Consider the following 19430-nt stretch of genomic DNA (forward strand, 5'->3'; position numbering starts at 1 on the left):
GTACAATGACTGTAAACGTATTATGCATTATAATTCTTATTTTTAAATTCGAATCAGGGACTATCAGTTGTAAAATATACAAAAAACATTGTAATTTTATTGTAAAAAGAATACACAAGACAAACATAAGTATCATGTAATCGATCACATGACTTGGACTTTTGTAAAAATATAAAATCATACTAATTTATATAGTAATTGTCATGTGTAAATTTAATATTAGGGATTTAAGTTATACATGTAAGAGATACAGGAACATGTCAATAAACATTGGTCAATTTTAAAATATTCCAATTTTGTAGACTTAATTTAGTAAATTTAAAGTGTTCAAATACTTTTAACATAAAATACTGATAAAACGTCTCGAATTTCATTTTCTCGATACAAGATAATAAGCTATGCATTTTAGTTTTACCGTGAAGTAAGTTCTTACCCATTTTGAAATCTACAGCTTAACAGGCAAGAAGCTTTAAATGTGATTTTCTCATTGACCAACGATTAAACGGACCTGTCATATCTAATTGCGGCGACCAATATCGTCTGAGAGCTTCAATTATTTCCGCTGGTGTTATCGGTTTTGTTACAGCTACCTATGCGATAAAAACAAACAAATTTCTCTATATTTTTCATTTCATATTGTCAACATATTTTAAAAGTAATACACACCTTGCCATGATAATATGGTTTATAAGTATATGGGTTAACATAACTAAGCCTGAGTCTGTCTATGGTATCACCATATATCTTATTTTGATCTTGTCTGACTAATAATGCTAAGTCTACAATCTGTGCTACAGTTTCATATGCTAAATATCCTAAAATTGTGTACCCTTGTTTTGATATTGTTATATCACCTACAAAATAGTAGAATTATTTCAACAAAACAATGTTATTTTGAACAGTATAATGTAGTTTGATTTAAGGACTTACTGTCAGGTGAAAGCCAATCACTAAATTTATGTCGATTTTTATTTGCAAATGATGCATTACGTGCTTTACTAAATTTTAAATATCTTGCTTCATCCATAGACCTTGTCATGATCTCAGCACGTATGCATCTTTCTTGTTTAATTTCATCTACAGAGGATGAATCATGCAGAAGCTCACCAGTATTGTCTATTTGACTTAGAAAATTATGAAGTGGCCCCTTGTGTTTAGAACTCTCCACTTGATCATTGTTCAAAACATCCTCTGGTACATCACTTTCAATTGTTTTGTGCAATGATGCTTTATATTCTTTCAATTCTATAAAATATTACAAATCACAAATATTAGTCCTCTATGTCCTACATTTAGCCACAAAATCCTGTAACTTATAAAAATATTGAACTTGCCTAAATATTTTATGAGACGTTGCAACTTTACTTTATCTTTGCGCAACAAGAAGATCAAATCTTCCGCGGCAATAACAGTGCCTTTTTTCGAATCTCCACGATTGTCTGACACTTCACAAGCTTTTCTTATGATAGTTCTCATTTGTTGGAGAACAACTTCCTCAACGATTTTCGCGGATTCGATTAATGGCTCGCTACTGTCTCCAAACCCATGCATCATTTGTCTAATTTCTGTAAAACATATTATAGATTTTTAGCGACATGATACGACGAATACAACTATGATCAGAGCAATATGCAAAAATTTGAAATCGTAATTACCGGCAGTATAACTCACTGGCTCGTTTCTTACAAACTGCGAATCGTTTGCTGCTTTAGTAAACGTTGATTCAGCCATTCTTGTAAATTAGTTACTGATCCACAGTTTAGAACAATCGCATGGAATCATTGATGAATATATTAACAATGCTAACAGTAACAACAGACAGTTTTTCGTATCAACTTTGCAAAGATTAGGTTATGTATCGCACATGTCATACAATCAACTGTCACCATCATTGTCAATTTGTCACTACTGAATGAACTGTCTTGTCAGATCTCTCGGACAGTTTAGGTCAAAATTCGTACCAGTCTGTTTGTTTTATATTTCAGACAAAGTATTTCTGAGACCGCGATTATATTGCGGAAGAGACAATTCTTCGAGTAAAAGTAAACCGAAAATATATAACGAAACTTTTTCATATAAGACTCTGTTTTAGAGAGAATCGAGTTTCAATATTCCCTAATACACAAGATTTTACTATCTGCGAAATGCTTGACTTACTCAATTTATCAACAAATTCTATTACTATGCAAATTTATACATTATTTTTAAATTTTTAAGTCTTATTTGTACTAAATTAATCTATTGCATTTGATATATGAGAATAATATTATTCATTATATTTTTTTACATTCAAATCACTAGATTCAAAATTAATTACTCGATCATTGACTAAGAATAGAGGTAGACTTTACATCTTATAGAGTTTCGTTTTCGCAGGTAACTGTAGTATCGGCTGAGAAATTCGAAGGTGTTTTTAGCGTCCTCTGCTTATGATTAATAATAGTGAGATTAGTGAGTTAAAGAACTAATCATCAATGGATCTATTTTGTACGTTGTCAATAGCGGAATATTAATGCTGTTTAAGTAATTAATTAACAATATTCGTAGATAATTTATATGTTACTATTTATTTATGCTTTCAGTTGACTGAATATTGTAAAGGGAATATATAATCCCTAACTTCTGCTTAATCAAAAGAAACTGTTTACGGTGTATAAAAGGTCATTTTTTAGCAGTCAAAAACAAAGAATTTTTGATGTAATATTTACAATGTAATTTACATTTGATGTTTCCAATAAACGGCGAGATAATTAGGTTTGGTTTTCTCGTAAAGTACCTGATAAGATTATATTCTTACGATAAGACGAGCAATACTATAACCACAAATACGTGAAAGCAGTATTCTCTGCACATACACAGTTACACATATTTGCGATTATTTTTTGAATCCAGCTGTTATTCTCAATCGCATTGCAGTAACTGATACGATTTACGGGTACTATTGAGGTAAATATTAAATATAAAATTAAATAATTTATCTTAACTTAATATGCCACATGTTTAACTTATTTTAGAAATATCAATATGGCTCAAAGAAATGGTGCAATTAGATTAGCTAAACTAAGAGGGTTGATGGAGGCTGTTCAAGTGGCTGGTATTAAAGGAAAAGGTATTCAAGCTTTAATTGTAAGTTCTGATGATCCACATCAATCAGAATACTTAAGGGAACACGATAAAAGAATTTGTTTCATCAGTGGTTTTAATGGTACCTATGGAACTGCAATTATTACTCCAAGTAAAGCTTTACTGTGGACAGATGGTAGATACTATGTACAAGCACTGGCGGAATTTGATCCTCCAGAAGCATGGACACTTATGAAGGAAGGTCTATTAGATACTCCAACAAGAGTTGCATGGTTGGTTTCTAACTTGCCTCCTAAATCCACTGTTGGTGCAGATGCTAATTTAATGAGTTACACAGAGTGGGCAGTCTTACATACAAATTTAACTGCTGCTGGTCATTGTCTAATGCCACTAGAAGAGAATTTAATTGATAAAGTTTGGGGCAATGAACAACCTGTTCCTACAAATAATATTGTACTGCCTCAACAGCTGCAATTTTCAGGCCGCATTGCAGGAGAAAAAGTGAAATCTTGCAGAGATGAAATGAAAAAAAATAATGCGAAGGCTCTAGTAATCACAGCTTTGGATGAAGTAGCATATATTTTGAATTTCAGGGGATCTGATATACCTTATAATCCTGTCTTCTTTGCATATGTTATTTTAACATCAGATGACTTACATTTGTTTATCGAAAAATCTAGAGTTAGTGAAAAAGCTCAAGAACAGTTGATAAATGAAGGTGTAAATGCAATTTATCATCCCTATGAAGATATACATGTATTTTTAAAGCAAATTGCAAATTCATGCACAAATGGTGAAAAAATATGGATCAGTAACAGTTCTAGTTATGCTCTACATACTGATTGCGGAGAGGCGAAAAAGCACGCTGCTATTACACCGATAAATATTATGAAAGCTATAAAAAATAACGTCGAAATGCAAGGAATGAAGGCAGCGCACATCAGGGATGCAGTCGCGCTTGTAAAATACTTTGCTTGGCTGGAAGATCAAATTAAAAATCAAAGGGGAACCGTTACGGAAGTATCTGGAGCGACGAAGCTTGAAACATTTAGACAGTAAGACTATTTGCATGCAAAATTAGAAAATTTGAACATAATAAATATTAGTTACATGTATATTATCCGAAAGGGAACAGGAACACTTTGTTGGCCTCAGTTTTCCAACGATATCGTCGGTTGGACCTCACGGAGCAATAATCCATTATTTACCCACGTCAAAGACTGATGTACCAATTACAGACAAAGAGCTGTATCTTTGTGATTCTGGTGCTCAATACAAAGATGGAACTACAGATGTTACGAGAACATTGCATTTTGGTACACCGACAAATTTCGAACGTGAATGTTTCACAAGGGTATTCAAGGGTCAGTGTCGTCTTTCCTCTACTATCTTTCCACTAATGATACAAGGAAATTACCTCGATACGCTGGCTCGTGAAAATCTATGGAGTGTTGGGTATATACTATCTTTTTTTTTATAAAATTCAAAATACTATATATTCATATTTAAATGTACAATTACAGTCTTAATTATCTTCACGGTACCGGTCACGGAGTAGGTTCGTATTTGAATGTTCATGAGGAACCAATTGGCATTTCTTGGAGACCATATCCTGACGATCCAGGTCTACAACCTGGCATGTTTCTTTCAAATGGTATAAAATACAATAATAATTACCAACATTTTGATTATGTAATTGTCGATATCAATATAATATTGATATAATCGGTAAATATTATTAGAACCAGGCTATTACGAGGATGAGAAGTTTGGCATTAGATTAGAAAACATAGAATTGGTAGTAAAGGCAAATACACCGTACAATTACAAGAATCGTGGTTTTCTCACATTTGAGACTGTTACATTGGTGCCTATACAAACCAAACTGCTTGATGTTTCCTTATTAACGGATGCTGAGGTATACTTTTGGTTTATTTTCCGTTTTTTGATTCATTCAAATTTTTAAATTAACTATCATTTGTTTCAGATCGAATATTTAAACAAGTACCATGCAAAATGTCTGAGTACATTGACACCTTTATTGCAAGGACCACACAATGCTCAAGCACTTGAATGGTTACAGAAAGAGACGCGCCCAATTTCAAAATAATGATATTATAAAAATTAAATTTTTAAAAAAGTTAAATTACTTATTTTTTACAATTATGTTGTATAATAAATTGTTTACACAATTATTTTTATGTGGTTATTTTTTTGTAACTTATTCCATATACCTTGCTTTTATTTCTCAAATATGAATGTAAACTTTTACACATTAAAGGTCACCAAAATAGCCATGGTGGTTGATGAATTTTATCCAAAGAAGTGTAAGTTAAATTTACTGGGATATTGATTAAGGCAAATGGTTGATTCAGACGTTGTAACGTTTGCCGGATCATTTTACCATTCTTACCAAGTAAGAATCCAGCAGGAATGTTTACTGACTTAGATGATGGGATAGTATCATCACGTATCATTTCAACGTAATAATATTCAGCCCACAATGGACTAGTTATCGATTCCTCTATAGAAGATGAGTGATAATCTGCTATAATCACTGCTTTTGCTCCAGCTTCCTCTGCCATTATGCTTTTAGCAAAAAAGCTGCATTCTCCTCTCTCTACCAGTGCAATTCTACCCTTCAAATCTTTGGCATTCTTTGCTATCTGACAGCCATGTGGCGGATCGGTAGGGACCAAAGGAATTTTTTCTTCTAAGAAACTGGCGTTCTAGACATTTTCCAACAAATAAGACAAATATTTTTATTGAATATACCATCATTAATTTGAAAAATACTCACAAAAGGTGCTCCAAAATCCTTAGCAGGTCTCAGTTTGTACGTGTACTCCAATTCAGGCGGATATATAATTTCGAAAAACACATCTGCGCCAATGCTCGTATCGATAAAAGATCCTCTCAACTTAAATGAATGACCTAATAAATTTTTAGCGATAAACGTTAAAGTTAGCAACGTACTCGTCGATAACCCAATATTATTGCAGCTACACTAACCTCCACCGAGTCCACTTTTCAGGCTCAGTAAAATAAGAACGTAGAAAGAAGCCAGAAATCTCATTCCCTGTATTTGCATGATAGCATTTACATCCTTACTAATGACATTATCACGAACATTTTACCAAACTTAACCTCACCAACGTAACTACCGAACGATCATTCGTTTCTCATTTATACGTCATTCGTGACGAAAATTCAATGAGACTATATTAAGCAATACTGTACGATGCATCGAATGTGCACCTATAGCCATCAGTTGCATTCATTGTGTCAATAACAATATACACTACTAAAACCTACTGGATAGGTAGTCTGATAATAATACATATTTCAATACACATTCACTGTAACAAAAGGAAAAGTCTTTCCCCATGCTGAACACACTAACACAGACCTTTGTCTCATCACATTTTTCCAAATACGTGAGCCAAAGTGCTTTCGTTTCAAATATTAAAATAGAAACGAAATCTCATAAATTTTTAGTAAACAGTAATTCTTATTTATTGATACAGTGCGTGAGAACCTTTAACCAATTTCAATTTGTAAATAATAGAACTTAGAAACTTATTTTTTAAGAATTGAGCATCAACCTTTAATCCCATCTACCGTATATTTAAAAGCTACAGCCATGGTACTTCTTATTAATATTTGATTTGTGAATAAAGAAACCTTGGGTCAAAGAATTGTGCATTATTTTTAGTTCATAAAAAATGAACGCATATGTTTATATCTATGCGTTCTTCCCGCGTGCAGAGGATACGCGTTGGAAGCGAAAACTTGTGCTATCTGCTGGTACACGATCGAACTTTTTGGCGTACGTAAATCGAAAATAGCTAGCTACTTTTCGCGGTAGATTCGCGTTCTGAAGAGCATATTGCGGATAAAACGGTGAGAGGTTCGATTCTGGAACAGTCGAATCGACTGTTTCAGCTATCGGTAAAGCATAAAATAACGAAGGGCGAAAAAGAAAGCAGCGCGCATGCGCGTCGTACTACGCATTTCATGAATGGATGAGCGAAGTGAATGAACGAACGTCAGCTGGGTAAGTTCGGTATACACACACGTGTGCACGCCCACACACGCATAAGTAACCTGAGACGTTGCGAATGCTGCAAAATAACAGGGGCTTGTATTCGCAAATCGAAGTTCACATGAATTAATATCCACGTAACATCCAATTAAAAAAAAAAAAGGCAAAACAATTACCGATTGCGACTAAAACATACGACGACGAACAATTTCCAAACGAGACAGGCTTGATCAAGGTCTGTTTGCACGGTAGAAAGTTGGACGCTAATTATCTTTTAACTTGTCATCGAACGAGGAACAAGACCGAAATGTCAAGTAGCGGACGCGTGCATGTTTGTCGCCCACGAGCAACGATCCCAATAGAAACGAAATGTAATAACTCGTAACGTTTATCTGCTGTGGGATTTTTTCGAAACTGTTTACCGTTCACGAGTCGACGGGAACGGGCTATAACGCGTCGCTATCGTGACGATTGAGTCGCGACCGACAGTTTTGATTGTTCTTGCAGCGCGCTTCAAATAACTACATGCTTCGATTTTATCGTGCATAAATAATCAAGGGGGAACTAAGTGCAATAAATTTTCGATTTTTCTTATCGGTCTGCATAAACTTGGTGTGTCAGGTGCTATTTCACCGAGCCTGCTCTAAAATCGCCAGAAGAGAACGGGGAAAGGTTTTCGATTGGTATTCGGTGGACGCGAAAAAGAGCGGAAAGGAGAACATGATCAAAACAATATCAATTCTTTCATTGGCGATTGGAATGCAGTCACAACCCGTGTCTGTACGTAACGACTGCAGGAAATCGATTAAGAGGGTCTTAGTTAAATATGATTTGTTATTTAAAGTTTTGTTTGTTTTGGAGATGCAGTACGTATTTGTTAAAAGTTCATAATTCAGTGGAAGTAACAAGTTTGTAGAACTTACAGAAATTGGAGGCATTCTTTTGAGGTCATTGACTTGCAAAAGGTGAAAGGGGAAATTGAAAAGTATTTTTAGGGAGAAAGAGGGTAGAGTCCATTTTATAGCGGGAAAATACAATACTAACGATAAAAATAGTCTATACTGTAGTAGAAGAGTACCTACATGTTTTGGTAAACATTGTAAATGGTTAGATAAATTGATAGCTGAATTAAATATCTGATTTATACATTGTTATAAAAGCATTTAAAATTCGCATGAAGTGTGTCCAAGTTAAGGCTTAATCTACTGCTGATGTGCATTAGCTAAACCAGGCGCAGCGAAGTCAGTAGAATAAGTTCCAAGTCAGACACATTTCAATCAATAACTCGGAAACGAAACCTGAAACGCAATTTCGTCTATCTTCATTTTTATCTTATTTTAACGTGTAGAATCAACTCTCAAAATTTCTGACATCTGTCGTCAAACACCCTATACATTTGTCGGTCAATTATACCACTACACATCGTTTAAAATTTGAACCATTATTTAAAAAAAATAAGTAGCTTACAATTAGCCATCAAGAGGATGTTTCAGAAATTTTAATCTACTGTTAATTGAGATCTTAATCCTTCGCTGGTATGGTGTCAGTATTATAACATAATGCGGTAAAATCGCTGAAACTCCTTTATCCAAAATAATTAACAATATTCTACAGTAAATTCACAGCTTTTCAGTTTAATATTACGTATTAGTAATTCGCTAATATGTTACGCAATAAATGTTAACAGCAAGGTACAATACTTTGAATATAATATGGCAAAATAAATAATCGTGAACTATAAGAGTATACATATTTAATTATAATATATTTACTTACCATTTCGATGTTTAAATCTTTTATCTCTTGTTGTTTTATCCCATTTTCCGGAACACGGTTTATTCAACACAAATCTAGCTTTAAAGATTACAAATTCACCAATAATAAAAACACTAAATAACACTGACAATCAAACACTAATGATCAAGCACTGCAACATTAATAACAAATACCACTGCTTCACTGTAGTAGACTAACAAGTAAAAACTTCAAATAAAACAAGAAGGAAATCAACGATCGCTTAGACGTGCTTTCGGCGTCGTTGTTAAAACGATTCTGACCTGACCTAAGTTCTGTAAGGCCCGTCCCTCCATTTGAATCTTAGTAAACACTGATATCCAGTTAAAGTCACAGTTACTTTCTCTATTGTCCTTCCCTTTATTTAAGAATGTCTCCGGAAGAACACGCAAACTTGGTAATTAGTAATTGGTTATTGTCAAATTTAAGTTCGGAATTTTCAAGTCTTTAATTTACAAGTCTTCCTGACTGAACCGTTTGTTTACGACATATGGTACCCTTTAAACATTTTCTATAGTCAAGGAACTGAATACATTTATGTACTAAAAAAATGAACATTAATTTTCAATGTCAAATAATTTCGTGAACGAGTTCTTTTGCAATGTCCACCGATTCAGAGGTGTAGATTTACCCCTGAAAGGCGTGATCATTAATATTTTCACACCCTGTACAGTAGAAATCTGAAGTAGCCTTTTAATAGCTAGTCTGCCTACCTTTGTCAGAATATTTTCAACTAATTGTATAAGTGTCAATCAGCGTCCCATTGAACTCTGTCATTCCATCGAACCTCCATAACTCGAATAATCAAAATTGTAAATAATCGAAGTTCAGTTAATGGAGGTATTACTATAACTATAAATGCTGTGGACCCAGCATACCAATTAAGCTTTAATCCTCGTACGACGAATGCAGAATCACTCTAATCCTAAATACAGTACAATCCAGTCAAAAGCATAATAAATTCATTTGCAAGGGTCATACATAAAGTACACATATTTCATGTACCAAGTGCACAGAAAACTACAAAGAAATATGTCAAAATGCGTTTGTCTACATAATTCCTTCCCAGAACTACTTTGCAGTAGGAATTCTACTACGAATTAAAATAACCCAACATTCGTCTCCCGCGTCCGTCGAAAGCCATTCGCCTTTCGAGGGTTACCACAAACTTCATCGTCATCCCCCATAACGATTACCCTCCCCAACAGTAACATATTCTTCGCGAACCAGTGGAATATTCTGAAGCGGTAGAAAGTTCGCGGGGAAGTTGCACACGCGTGCAGGTGTGCTCGGTTCCACAGATAACTTCGCCCCTCCGGATTAGCAGGGCGTGAGTGGTGGCGGCGGCGGAGGGTCGGCAGAACGCTCTCCCCGGACTCGAGCGGTCAAGGGCAGTGGCGTCGCGTGACGTCATACGGCGCTGCAGTGACGCAATCAGTCGCCAGGGGCAACCCGCGGCTGATGGTCGCCTGGCAACCCTGTTGTTGCCCCTCTGGCCCCGGCCTCTACCCCCTGCGGCGCCCCCTCCCGCCGCCTCGCGGTCGCGCTCGATCCTCTGCACGTGCCGTTCCTCAATGAACCCCCCTTGCCCTCTACCCTTTTGCCTTTCCCCACCGCCGGCACCGTGTACGCCGCTACCACGGTCTACCTCGCCGCTTTTACGCGACGCGACCCTAACCCCCAGCGAGGACTTTGCCGGATGCTGCTGCCCGCGGACGTCACCCGCTCCGACGAACCTTTTCGAATGCTCCTCGATGCTCTCCACGCTCGATAGTGAGCTTCCATGAACCTGAGAGCAACCGAGATACTACAAAAAGGAGCGCGAATGTCAGGGTGGATGCGGATCGATGCGTTTATAAATTGCCTCGAGATGATGGTCCTTTGTGGAGGTTTTCGAGAGAATTATGGGGTGATTGATGCTTTGCTTGTTTTAAGTGAAGATGTTTTTTTTAGTCACTCTGTGGGATTCTTGTGGTGACTTTTGATGGAAAATATAATATTATTTTTATAGTGGCATTTAGGAAAATTTAAATTTGTAGAAGTATTCAGAGTTCAATCGTAAGAGCTTGTATTGTATGCATGTACATAGTTCTTGAAGCTGAGTTTTACAGAGTTCGGCTCATTTGTAATCTGCTTAGTTCCCGATGTACTTGTTAATCCTCCCTTAGGGGGTAGTTTTCTCTCATATTATAGGTAGCCACTTTTTCGTGGGTTTTGATTAAAAATAGCCTTATTACGAGAAAGCTGCTCCCTAATTTCTATAATTGTGTGCAGCCCACCCAGAATCGCTTCATCCCCGCGTGGTTCACCGAATTGCGTCACAACGTTACCGGACACGCGAAATTCGAGACCTCGGCGGTTGCTCGTTATATGCTGCCCTTGTATCGATCTTGCCAGATAGTAAGTTACAGATAAGCAAAGCGATCGCAAGAGCAGTGAAACGACGCAATGCAAAGGGATTTCTTTAGTTTCTGTTGGTTATTCTGTTTATAGGTAGGTAATTGATGGTTGATACTTTTATTTTCAGTAACTTCCTTCCTTGTAATTAGTAGCCTGTGGAACTTGCTGCTAAGTGTACTCTCTTCTAGTCAGGAAAATATGTATATGTAAAGATCTCTACGCGCTTCTCTGTGCGACAAGTACAAAATTTATTCCAAACTGGTTACGCTGTATGCAGTTATCATTATCATGGTACTCTCTTGACTTTCCAAGTCGATGACGATGCAACCAGTGACAAATTCCACTTGGAAAAATATTAAACAGTTTGTAGTATTTTTTGGTACGCCAGCAATGCGAAATATTCTCTTCGTTTATATTTTATTACTGTCTTATACGCTGTGTGGATTAATAGTTGAAACTAATTTCAATATTGCCATATAAATATTAGAAAGTACCTTATGTAAACATACATCGAAACAAATCTAATCTAGTAAATATGAGAATACTGATTGAGCTGACAAAACTAAGTTACAGGAAGAGAACACGTTTAAGTAATTACGTGTTCCACGTAACAGTAAAAGATGTTACTGTCCTCCTACAAAGGCTACCACTCTACAGAGACATATCAATGCCCTCGAACGGGGTCACTCGAGTGCAGGGGGTGAAACAACTCATACCTATCTAATACTTTACTACCCACTCTCTACTACAGGTCAAAAAAATATCGAGAACTCAGAACTCTAACAATATCAAAGCTACCATACTATCGCAAAAAAACAATTACACCCCCACACATGGGCTACAAAAATTACTTGAAAATGCCTCAGCAATACCGACACGACAAATAATTGAAGCAGTTACGATTTGTATAAATTATGAATCACTATCGTACTTCTACCACCAAATTCCTCCCATATTCTCTGTCGAAACTTTCACTGTATGCATCTCCTTTTTTCGCGCGAATCGACGCCGAGTCTCGTTCGAGTCCACAGAGTCGTTTCGTTCGAAACGCGCGGCACTTAGAGGCCCATCTCCCGGGATCTCGCGTCTAAAAACTTTCAGAGCGATTCCTGCATATACGAGCAGCCAGACACCTACGTGCATACGTGTCTATGGAGTGGAGCCACGAGCGAAGCAGCAACAGGTTTAATCGCGTCGGGGTGTGGCTGGCTGGCTGGCTGGCCGGCTCGGTTCATTCGGCTGCTCTCCGCTTGATGCTGGTTTATAAGATCGATGCGACACTGGGTATCGTTGCGCGGTGCGAATGAAAGCGGAATGTTCGTTTTGCATCGTCGATGCGCCACTCGTCCAGGGGGAACCAGAGGACGAGAACCTGAACGTCGGGCTGGAAATTAGAAAAAAAAATTCCGATTGCAGCATCCTTCTTGTTGATCGCGTTTCAGTGGCCGAGGAGAGGGAGGAGATTTCCCGTGGAACTTGACTGAAAAACATTTGTACTGAATCATTTGAAGATTAATTTGTACTGAATTATGAATTTGTAAATGTACCTTGATTGCGTCAATTTGAGTCAGGTTGGTGCGGTATTCTCATGCAGTGATAGTAAAAAAAGTTTGATATTGATGAGGTTCTAATTGTCGAATGTTGTGTCGTACATTTGTTTACTGCGTATTGACGTTGGTTCTTGAGTGTTCTCGTTTTGATGTAATCTTGAATGCAGTTGTTTTATTTTCGTATAGCACAGAGACGTCTTAAAAACGTCTTAAAGACATCCAGTAAAGTCCTAAAAATGTTCAAAAGATGTCTCTGAGACGTTCTATGTTACAAATCAGTATGTTCTAAGGACGTTTTAAAAGACATTTATAAGACGTCTTATGGACGTCTACTGGATGTTTTTAAGGCGTTCAAATTATGTCGTAGGACGTTTAGGCATAAAATGGACAGAAAATAGACGTTTTCAAGACGTAGTGTGCTATCTGGGTTATTATAATGAGATGAGAATCTTCTTAAAATATAATATCTAAAAAATAATTTTAATTGGATCATTCAGAAACACCAATATTATTTCCCCAACACAATTTTCAACTCTAAAAATTTTTGAATACACAAATGTTGAATTTACGAGTTTTCAAAGTTTTTTTTAAGTACTTATATTAATTTTCTGAACTTCAACTCTATTCTTCAACTTCTATTTTGACACGATAAATATTAATTCTAGAATTTGTGACATTAGTATTCCTTATTTTCCTAATTCCACGCGAATAAAATATGCATTGCTATCTTTTAAGTTTTAAATGGAAAGTCAATATCATCAAAATTCACACAATCTTTCTCCAAAACTCAAGAAGAATCTAAATAAAACATAAACAATCGTCCTTAAAACTCCTCTGATCTACAAGTGGGTCACAAAACTGCTTTAAATTTCTCCCTAACTAAATCCAACACACTCTATACAGTACCAGTATCAAACTTTATCGAATTCTTCATAAAAGTCTTCCACAGCTCCACCTAAAAAGGAAAAATCAATTAGAAAAACACAGAATCCTACTCACATCCGTCACCAGGATCCGCAGACCGGAAGCAGCGAGTCCCGCGCGAGGGTAGCGCGCGCGTCCCTAGGGCTGCGCGCGCACGATCGGAAGTCGCGTTGTCCCGGCGTCGTGGCGGGAATCAAATTTCACCGACACCTACGATCCTCCATGAACGAACATTACCTGACTCATCCCATCGTTCGATCTCTCGGAACGGCCGGTCGCGCGACCCGTCGCGTATTTTTCTTCATCGAGGGTCCGAGGCTGGAGCTCGCATATCCACGGAGGAACTATATTTTACGAGACTTTTTTGCTCGGTCGCGCTCGCGTATACACGCGCGATCCTTATGTGTCGCGCGCGTCGTCGTCTTCGCCGTCGCCGTCGTCGCTCCGCCGTCAGTCTGGTAGTGGGAGGAATGCTCGAGGTGGAGAAAGAGGTAGCTAGGAGCGACGAGAGGGAGAACGAGACAAGATGAAAGAGAGGAGAGAGGCAGCGACGAGTATTCCTAAAGAGAAGGCAAGAGAGAGCGCGATGACGAGGAGGACAGTTGGAGGGGTGGGAGGGACGAAGACAAAGGAGAGGAAGAGAGAGCGAGAACGGCTGAAAAAAAGGGATGAAGACATAGATGGTGCGTGGAGGGACAAGGATGAAGGGAGGACGAGGAAAAGAAGGCAAGAGGAAGAGAGCAGGAGAGAGAGAAAACGGCTGGGAGAAGGATAGAAGGTATCACGAAGTGCAGAGGAGGCCTCATCTCGATCTTGGTCCTATTTATAGACGTGCTCTCACAGCCTCACTCCTGCCCACTTCTTGCACTGTCTCTCCTATATAGGTGTGCATACACCTATATAGTTGGCCAATGCACGTTCCCTACACGCGAGAGCCAGCGAACCGGCCAAAACTGTTCGTTCGTTCGAGCGGGAATAATCGATGACGTGGACCCGCCAGCGTCGAGGCGCTCTCGTCTCGGGCGCTCGGTAGCGCTGGAAAATCGTTCGTGATCATCCTCCTCCATTAATCGATCCATCACGGAAGCGGTTGCTCCGTCATCGTCAGTTGATCGATCAATACGCCGTTTCCCCGCGATCTCATCTAGTCTAACATACATTTAGATAAGACCTGCTGTCTAATAAACTCTTCAGCTCCGTTATTTCGAAATTGGAGAACCTATCAGCCAGTTACTGCGAGAGTCAACAGCCTGCGCCATTATGGAGCACAGAGAGATCCGTTTGCTTTACTTTCTCGTTACGAGGTGGCTCGATTAATTTCACTTCGAAACCGCGGCGGTTCTTCGACGAAGAAGATCTATAAGGACTCGCTTGGACTGCTCGCGGCCGTTGATCTATTGGAGAAAGGGCGAAGACGAAAAGGAGATTTGAATTTGTTTGAGAGTCTCGCGGGAAGAAAAGTGCATGGCACGCGCGAACGATACTAATTGACGGTTGTTCGCGATTCGTATCGCGGCGAGAAAAAAGCCGACGATAAACGCGGTTGGAAAGCACGATCGTGCCGCGTTTAGGCGCCAACCGCGGACTCCACGGTGAAAGGTTGTATAGAAAACGCGGCGCAACGCGCTGGCTGCATCGAGAGTGGCGACTCTCGGCCACGGGACCGGTCCTCATTAATCTTCGTGGTTGCTTTTTAAACGAACTGTTGGGACGAACAATAGTTCGGTCGCGTAGGACGTTGTTCGCTCTATCGACATCCTTGATCATCGACGCTCTGTTCGGTAATTGTCGATGATCGATAAAGATGTCTGCGGTCGATGATCGTGCCTGAGCGTAACGGGGAAAAATAACGACCGATTAATGACAGTGGGGAAAAAATCGTTCTGCGCGGAGCATTGTACTTGGTCTACTTACGATGCGTTGATTTTTTCGTTAAGTTTTTTTTATGTGATCCTGCAATGGCTTCCTGAGGATTTGTTCCATGTTGATCTTGATAGAGTCTAAAGATGCATCTAATTGAATCCTTATTATACCAAGGCAGTGACAGTTCAAATACAGATGTGCAAGAGTTAAAATTCTGAGAATTAATGTAGGTACATAAATATGTATTGAAAAAGAATTTGAAAATTTGTACGTTAATTCAAAGCTTTGAATGTTCAATATTTGAAGAGTTGGGAATTCGAGGATATGAAAATCTGAAAATTTGAAAAGTTAAGAGTTTGTAGGTTTGAAAATTTGAATCCATATCCTATTAGGAAATTAATATTGGTGCTCGTAAGTGATCTCACCTTAATATGTTAAGGATTAACTATAATAAAAATAGTCAGATAATAAGTTTACAATTTACCTTTACTTCTATCACAAGATGTACCACGATGAGGTTGCCTTTTCTTCAAAATAAATGAATAGGTAAAAAAAGGGAGGGGTAAAAAGACTTTTCATCAGATCTAGTATCCGCTGAAATTAAAATCACAAATGTCAGTAAATAAAATGACAGTAAAATAAAATGATTAGAAACAGTACATCGTAAAAAAAAAGGACAGGAGCGATAAACGGTACTGAACTTCGTTGTACTGTTCAATGTTACTTTGTATTTTCGTTAATAATCGTCGTAGGGGTCCGGCCAGATAAAACGGCAACGATTATTACAACACAAATGTACAGGTAGTCAAGAAAAATTCTTTTCTTGTGCATAGCACTCGGAGCACCGTATGTTATAACAGTTACACATAATTTACCCGATTATAATGTAATATCGTTCGTAAAAAAGTATCATCTCCGTTCTTTCCGCTTTCTCTCTCCTTATCTCTTCCGTTCACTCTCTCGCTACTTTTTTTCTTTCACTCTCTGCACACACGCATACACACACGCACGCACACACAAACACATGCACGCACGTTAACACACGCGTAATCTTTCTATCTCTGAGTTTTCATTTCCCGAGGCAGGCGCGTGCGCGTAAACGTTTTTCACTGTCTAACGTATTTTCCGACCTATCTAGAACAATAGCGAACAACATCGCATACGCTTCTGTGCAACCATCGTCTGTAGGTACAGAGTGCATATGGAACGCATAGGTGCGCGGCTATGCGTCTCACAGTAATCATAATCGTTATTAATATAATCATAATATAATAATCATAATAAAAATAATTCTTTAATTTTAACAATATATATATATCCTTTTTCAATATATATATAATATATATATATATATATATATATATATATATATGTATAGAGATTTGTTAATAAATAGAGCAACATATACATAATATTAATTGTCGCTAAACTCATATTTATATTACACGTAAATGATTGCAGTGCGGGAAGGGGGTGGGGAGGGGAGGGGAGAGGGTTAAAGTGGAAGGGGGGAAAAGTAGGGCGGCAAGATTAAAAGGAGGAAAGTGAAAGATTTCAACGGGTTCTCTCTCTCTCTCTCACTCTCTTTCTTACTCTTCCTCTCTCTTTCTCTTTCTCTCTTTCCTCGTTCAATTAGACAAGTAACCTATGTATACATATGTATAACATTTATATATTTACATATTTACAAAGGAAAATTCCTGATTGAACAACGATGATCACAACTAATTAGCATTTATAATCCGTGGGGTTTACTGGCGGTAAAAATATCGTTCAACAGGGACCGCGAATAGAATCGGTTGTTGCCATATACTCTGAGAATACTCGAATAGACTCGACAGAAGGAAACGATGATGGGAATGGATGAGGTGACGATCGAAGAACAACGAACCGAATCGAAACGAAAATCGGTATGATGCCCGAGATTTAGCGTGATCGGAGCACGAGTGTTCGAACTAGGAACGGGGCACGTGAGCGCGTTTCAGAGGTAGAGCAAGACACGAAGCGATCGTTTGATTGTATGATTGAAAGACACGAGGGTTCGAGGACGCAAGAAAATCCGTGGACCAATCCATTTAACATTAATGAGAGTCAATGTTTGTCCACGCGTGCCCTGATCTCGAGGCATCCAGCGCTACGCCTCGCCTCCTAGTTTCGCGAAAGACACTTCAGCGCGTTAAATTTCACCTAGCGCTTATAAAAATACTTTAGAAAATACGTTTCGATATTCCCTGATCTAAAATCTCGGAAAAGTGGCGCGGGCTCGAATCCGTTTCGCCGGATACGATCGAAGCCGACTGGGGCCCTAGCGATGGGAGTTCGAGTCTCAACTTCGAAGCAATTCGACGCTTTTCTAGGCTATGAAGATACGAATCAGTTCGAACATGATTGGAAACCTAAAACTCTTGAATGTTTTGTCAGGCAACTGAAAACTTTTTAACTTTTAGTACTTCATGTTACTAGTATTGCTGAGACAAAAATACATATTGGAAATGCTTTTAATGCTTCTAAGATATTGAACTATTAGTCAGTTCTCAAGATCTATCGAATCTTTCAAAATTATCGAGACTTTTAAGACACCAAAACTTTTAAGACCGAAGACTTATTAAAACTGAAGGTTCAAGACTTATAAAGATTTCGTGGAGTTCTGAACTTCGAGTCATGTTCAAATTGATTCGGATTATCCGTCATTATTAGTAACTAGTGAGACTCAAATTTGTCGTCATAACTAGTGACTAGTCACTAATCTTTCTAACTAAACTACTTACTAGTCAGACTCGAATTTTCCGTCATAATTAGTGACTAGTCACTAATCTTCCTAACTAAACTAGCCACTAGTCAGATTCAAATTTTTCGTCAAAACTAGATACTAGTATACAGATTCGAAGTGATTCGAAGTGTTTCACTTACCATCGCTAGGGGGAACAGATACGCTCGAACGAGAGTCGTCGGGAATCGTAGATCGGTAACGATCGCGACGGAGGAGGACACGTGAATCCTCCCCCTCGTTTGCGACAATTTTCGCAACGCTGGTTTTGCGTGCGATCGAGAATGCGCGTGCTCTTCTTCCTCCGCCCACCCTCCGCGCTTCTACTTTCATTTCGACGAATTCAACCCTCGTTCCCGGAAGCTGCGGGCGGTATCGATTCTACGTCGTTTGTTCGAGAATATGCTTGCAGTATTTCGCGACATCGCGCACGTTCCGCGTAGGTATCCACGCGCGGTTCAGCGCTTATTTTCGCGTTCGCATCTCGATCGCAAACAAGGGCATAAAACGCGACCGCCGTAAATAACGATCCCCGACGCGTCGCTTGTTTCGAACGTTCTCTCGCGCTCTAACTGCTAAGAACTACGCGTCTGGGGACTGATACTGACCGTCGTCGAGGAAATAACTTAACAGCGTTCCCGAGTAAAGCTAAGGGATTTTTCTTCGGGCCCGTTTCCAGCAAGCTAAATGCAACTAGACTATTCGCCTCGAAACGTGGGAAGGGAAACGGAAGAATGAAACGTAGAAAAAAGAGAAACCGAGGAAGTGGAGCTAGAACGCCACTGTCATCTCTTGCTATAAGCTCGTTGCTTTTTTTACTATTTTCCTTGCGCAAAAAATCTAACTTAGCACACAGTAGCGGACAAAAAAGGAAATTTAAAAATTAAACGGAACACAAGGGCGCAATAATTTTGCAAAAGAGGTACAGAATACCTATCTAATGATATCCCAGAAGATATAACTATTGTCAATATGAATACGCCAATGAGATTCCGATTTTAAA

General features: G+C 38.4%; 4 protein-coding genes across 5 annotated transcripts; 1 reads left to right on the plus strand and 3 right to left on the minus strand.

Moving 5' to 3' along the window:
- Positions 1 to 452: 452 nt before the first annotated feature.
- Spt3 (Transcription initiation protein Spt3) lies at positions 453 to 2133 on the minus strand. Of its 2 annotated transcripts, none has more exons than XM_076385413.1 (5): positions 1672 to 2133; positions 1335 to 1565; positions 931 to 1245; positions 667 to 854; positions 453 to 590 (listed from the first exon to the last, which is right to left on the minus strand). In XM_076385413.1, exons 2-5 carry the CDS (start codon positions 1552 to 1554, stop codon positions 453 to 455), a joined length of 861 nt encoding a protein of 286 aa, XP_076241528.1. In that variant the 5' UTR covers positions 1555 to 1565; positions 1672 to 2133. The 2 variants fall into 2 exon arrangements, with proteins under 2 accessions (XP_076241528.1, XP_076241527.1); XM_076385412.1 differs by having other exon boundaries at positions 1656 to 2132.
- A 433-nt stretch (positions 2134 to 2566) lies between these two features.
- On the plus strand, positions 2567 to 5207 carry LOC143183656 (xaa-Pro aminopeptidase ApepP). Its single transcript, XM_076385314.1, has 6 exons — positions 2567 to 2946; positions 3015 to 4139; positions 4213 to 4539; positions 4608 to 4738; positions 4827 to 5002; positions 5072 to 5207. The coding sequence occupies exons 2-6, from the start codon at positions 3025 to 3027 to the stop codon at positions 5192 to 5194; spliced, it is 1872 nt and encodes a 623-aa protein (XP_076241429.1). The 5' UTR covers positions 2567 to 2946; positions 3015 to 3024; the 3' UTR covers positions 5195 to 5207.
- On the minus strand, positions 5104 to 6421 carry LOC143183657 (PRADC1-like protein). Its single transcript, XM_076385315.1, has 3 exons — positions 6097 to 6421; positions 5885 to 6018; positions 5104 to 5813 (listed from the first exon to the last, which is right to left on the minus strand). The coding sequence occupies exons 1-3, from the start codon at positions 6173 to 6175 to the stop codon at positions 5367 to 5369; spliced, it is 660 nt and encodes a 219-aa protein (XP_076241430.1). The 5' UTR covers positions 6176 to 6421; the 3' UTR covers positions 5104 to 5366.
- Positions 6422 to 12508: 6087 nt separating this feature from the next.
- LOC143183006 (uncharacterized) lies at positions 12509 to 13817 on the minus strand. The gene is made up of 3 exons (XM_076384367.1): positions 13780 to 13817; positions 12871 to 13103; positions 12509 to 12819 (listed from the first exon to the last, which is right to left on the minus strand). The coding sequence occupies exon 3, from the start codon at positions 12812 to 12814 to the stop codon at positions 12509 to 12511; it is 306 nt and encodes a 101-aa protein (XP_076240482.1). The 5' UTR covers positions 12815 to 12819; positions 12871 to 13103; positions 13780 to 13817.
- Between the last annotated feature and the right edge of the window lie 5613 nt (positions 13818 to 19430).

The sequence above is a fragment of the Calliopsis andreniformis genome, chromosome 9 (genome assembly GCF_051401765.1).
Source record: "Calliopsis andreniformis isolate RMS-2024a chromosome 9, iyCalAndr_principal, whole genome shotgun sequence".
In the NCBI taxonomy this organism is placed as follows: domain Eukaryota; kingdom Metazoa; phylum Arthropoda; class Insecta; order Hymenoptera; family Andrenidae; genus Calliopsis; species Calliopsis andreniformis.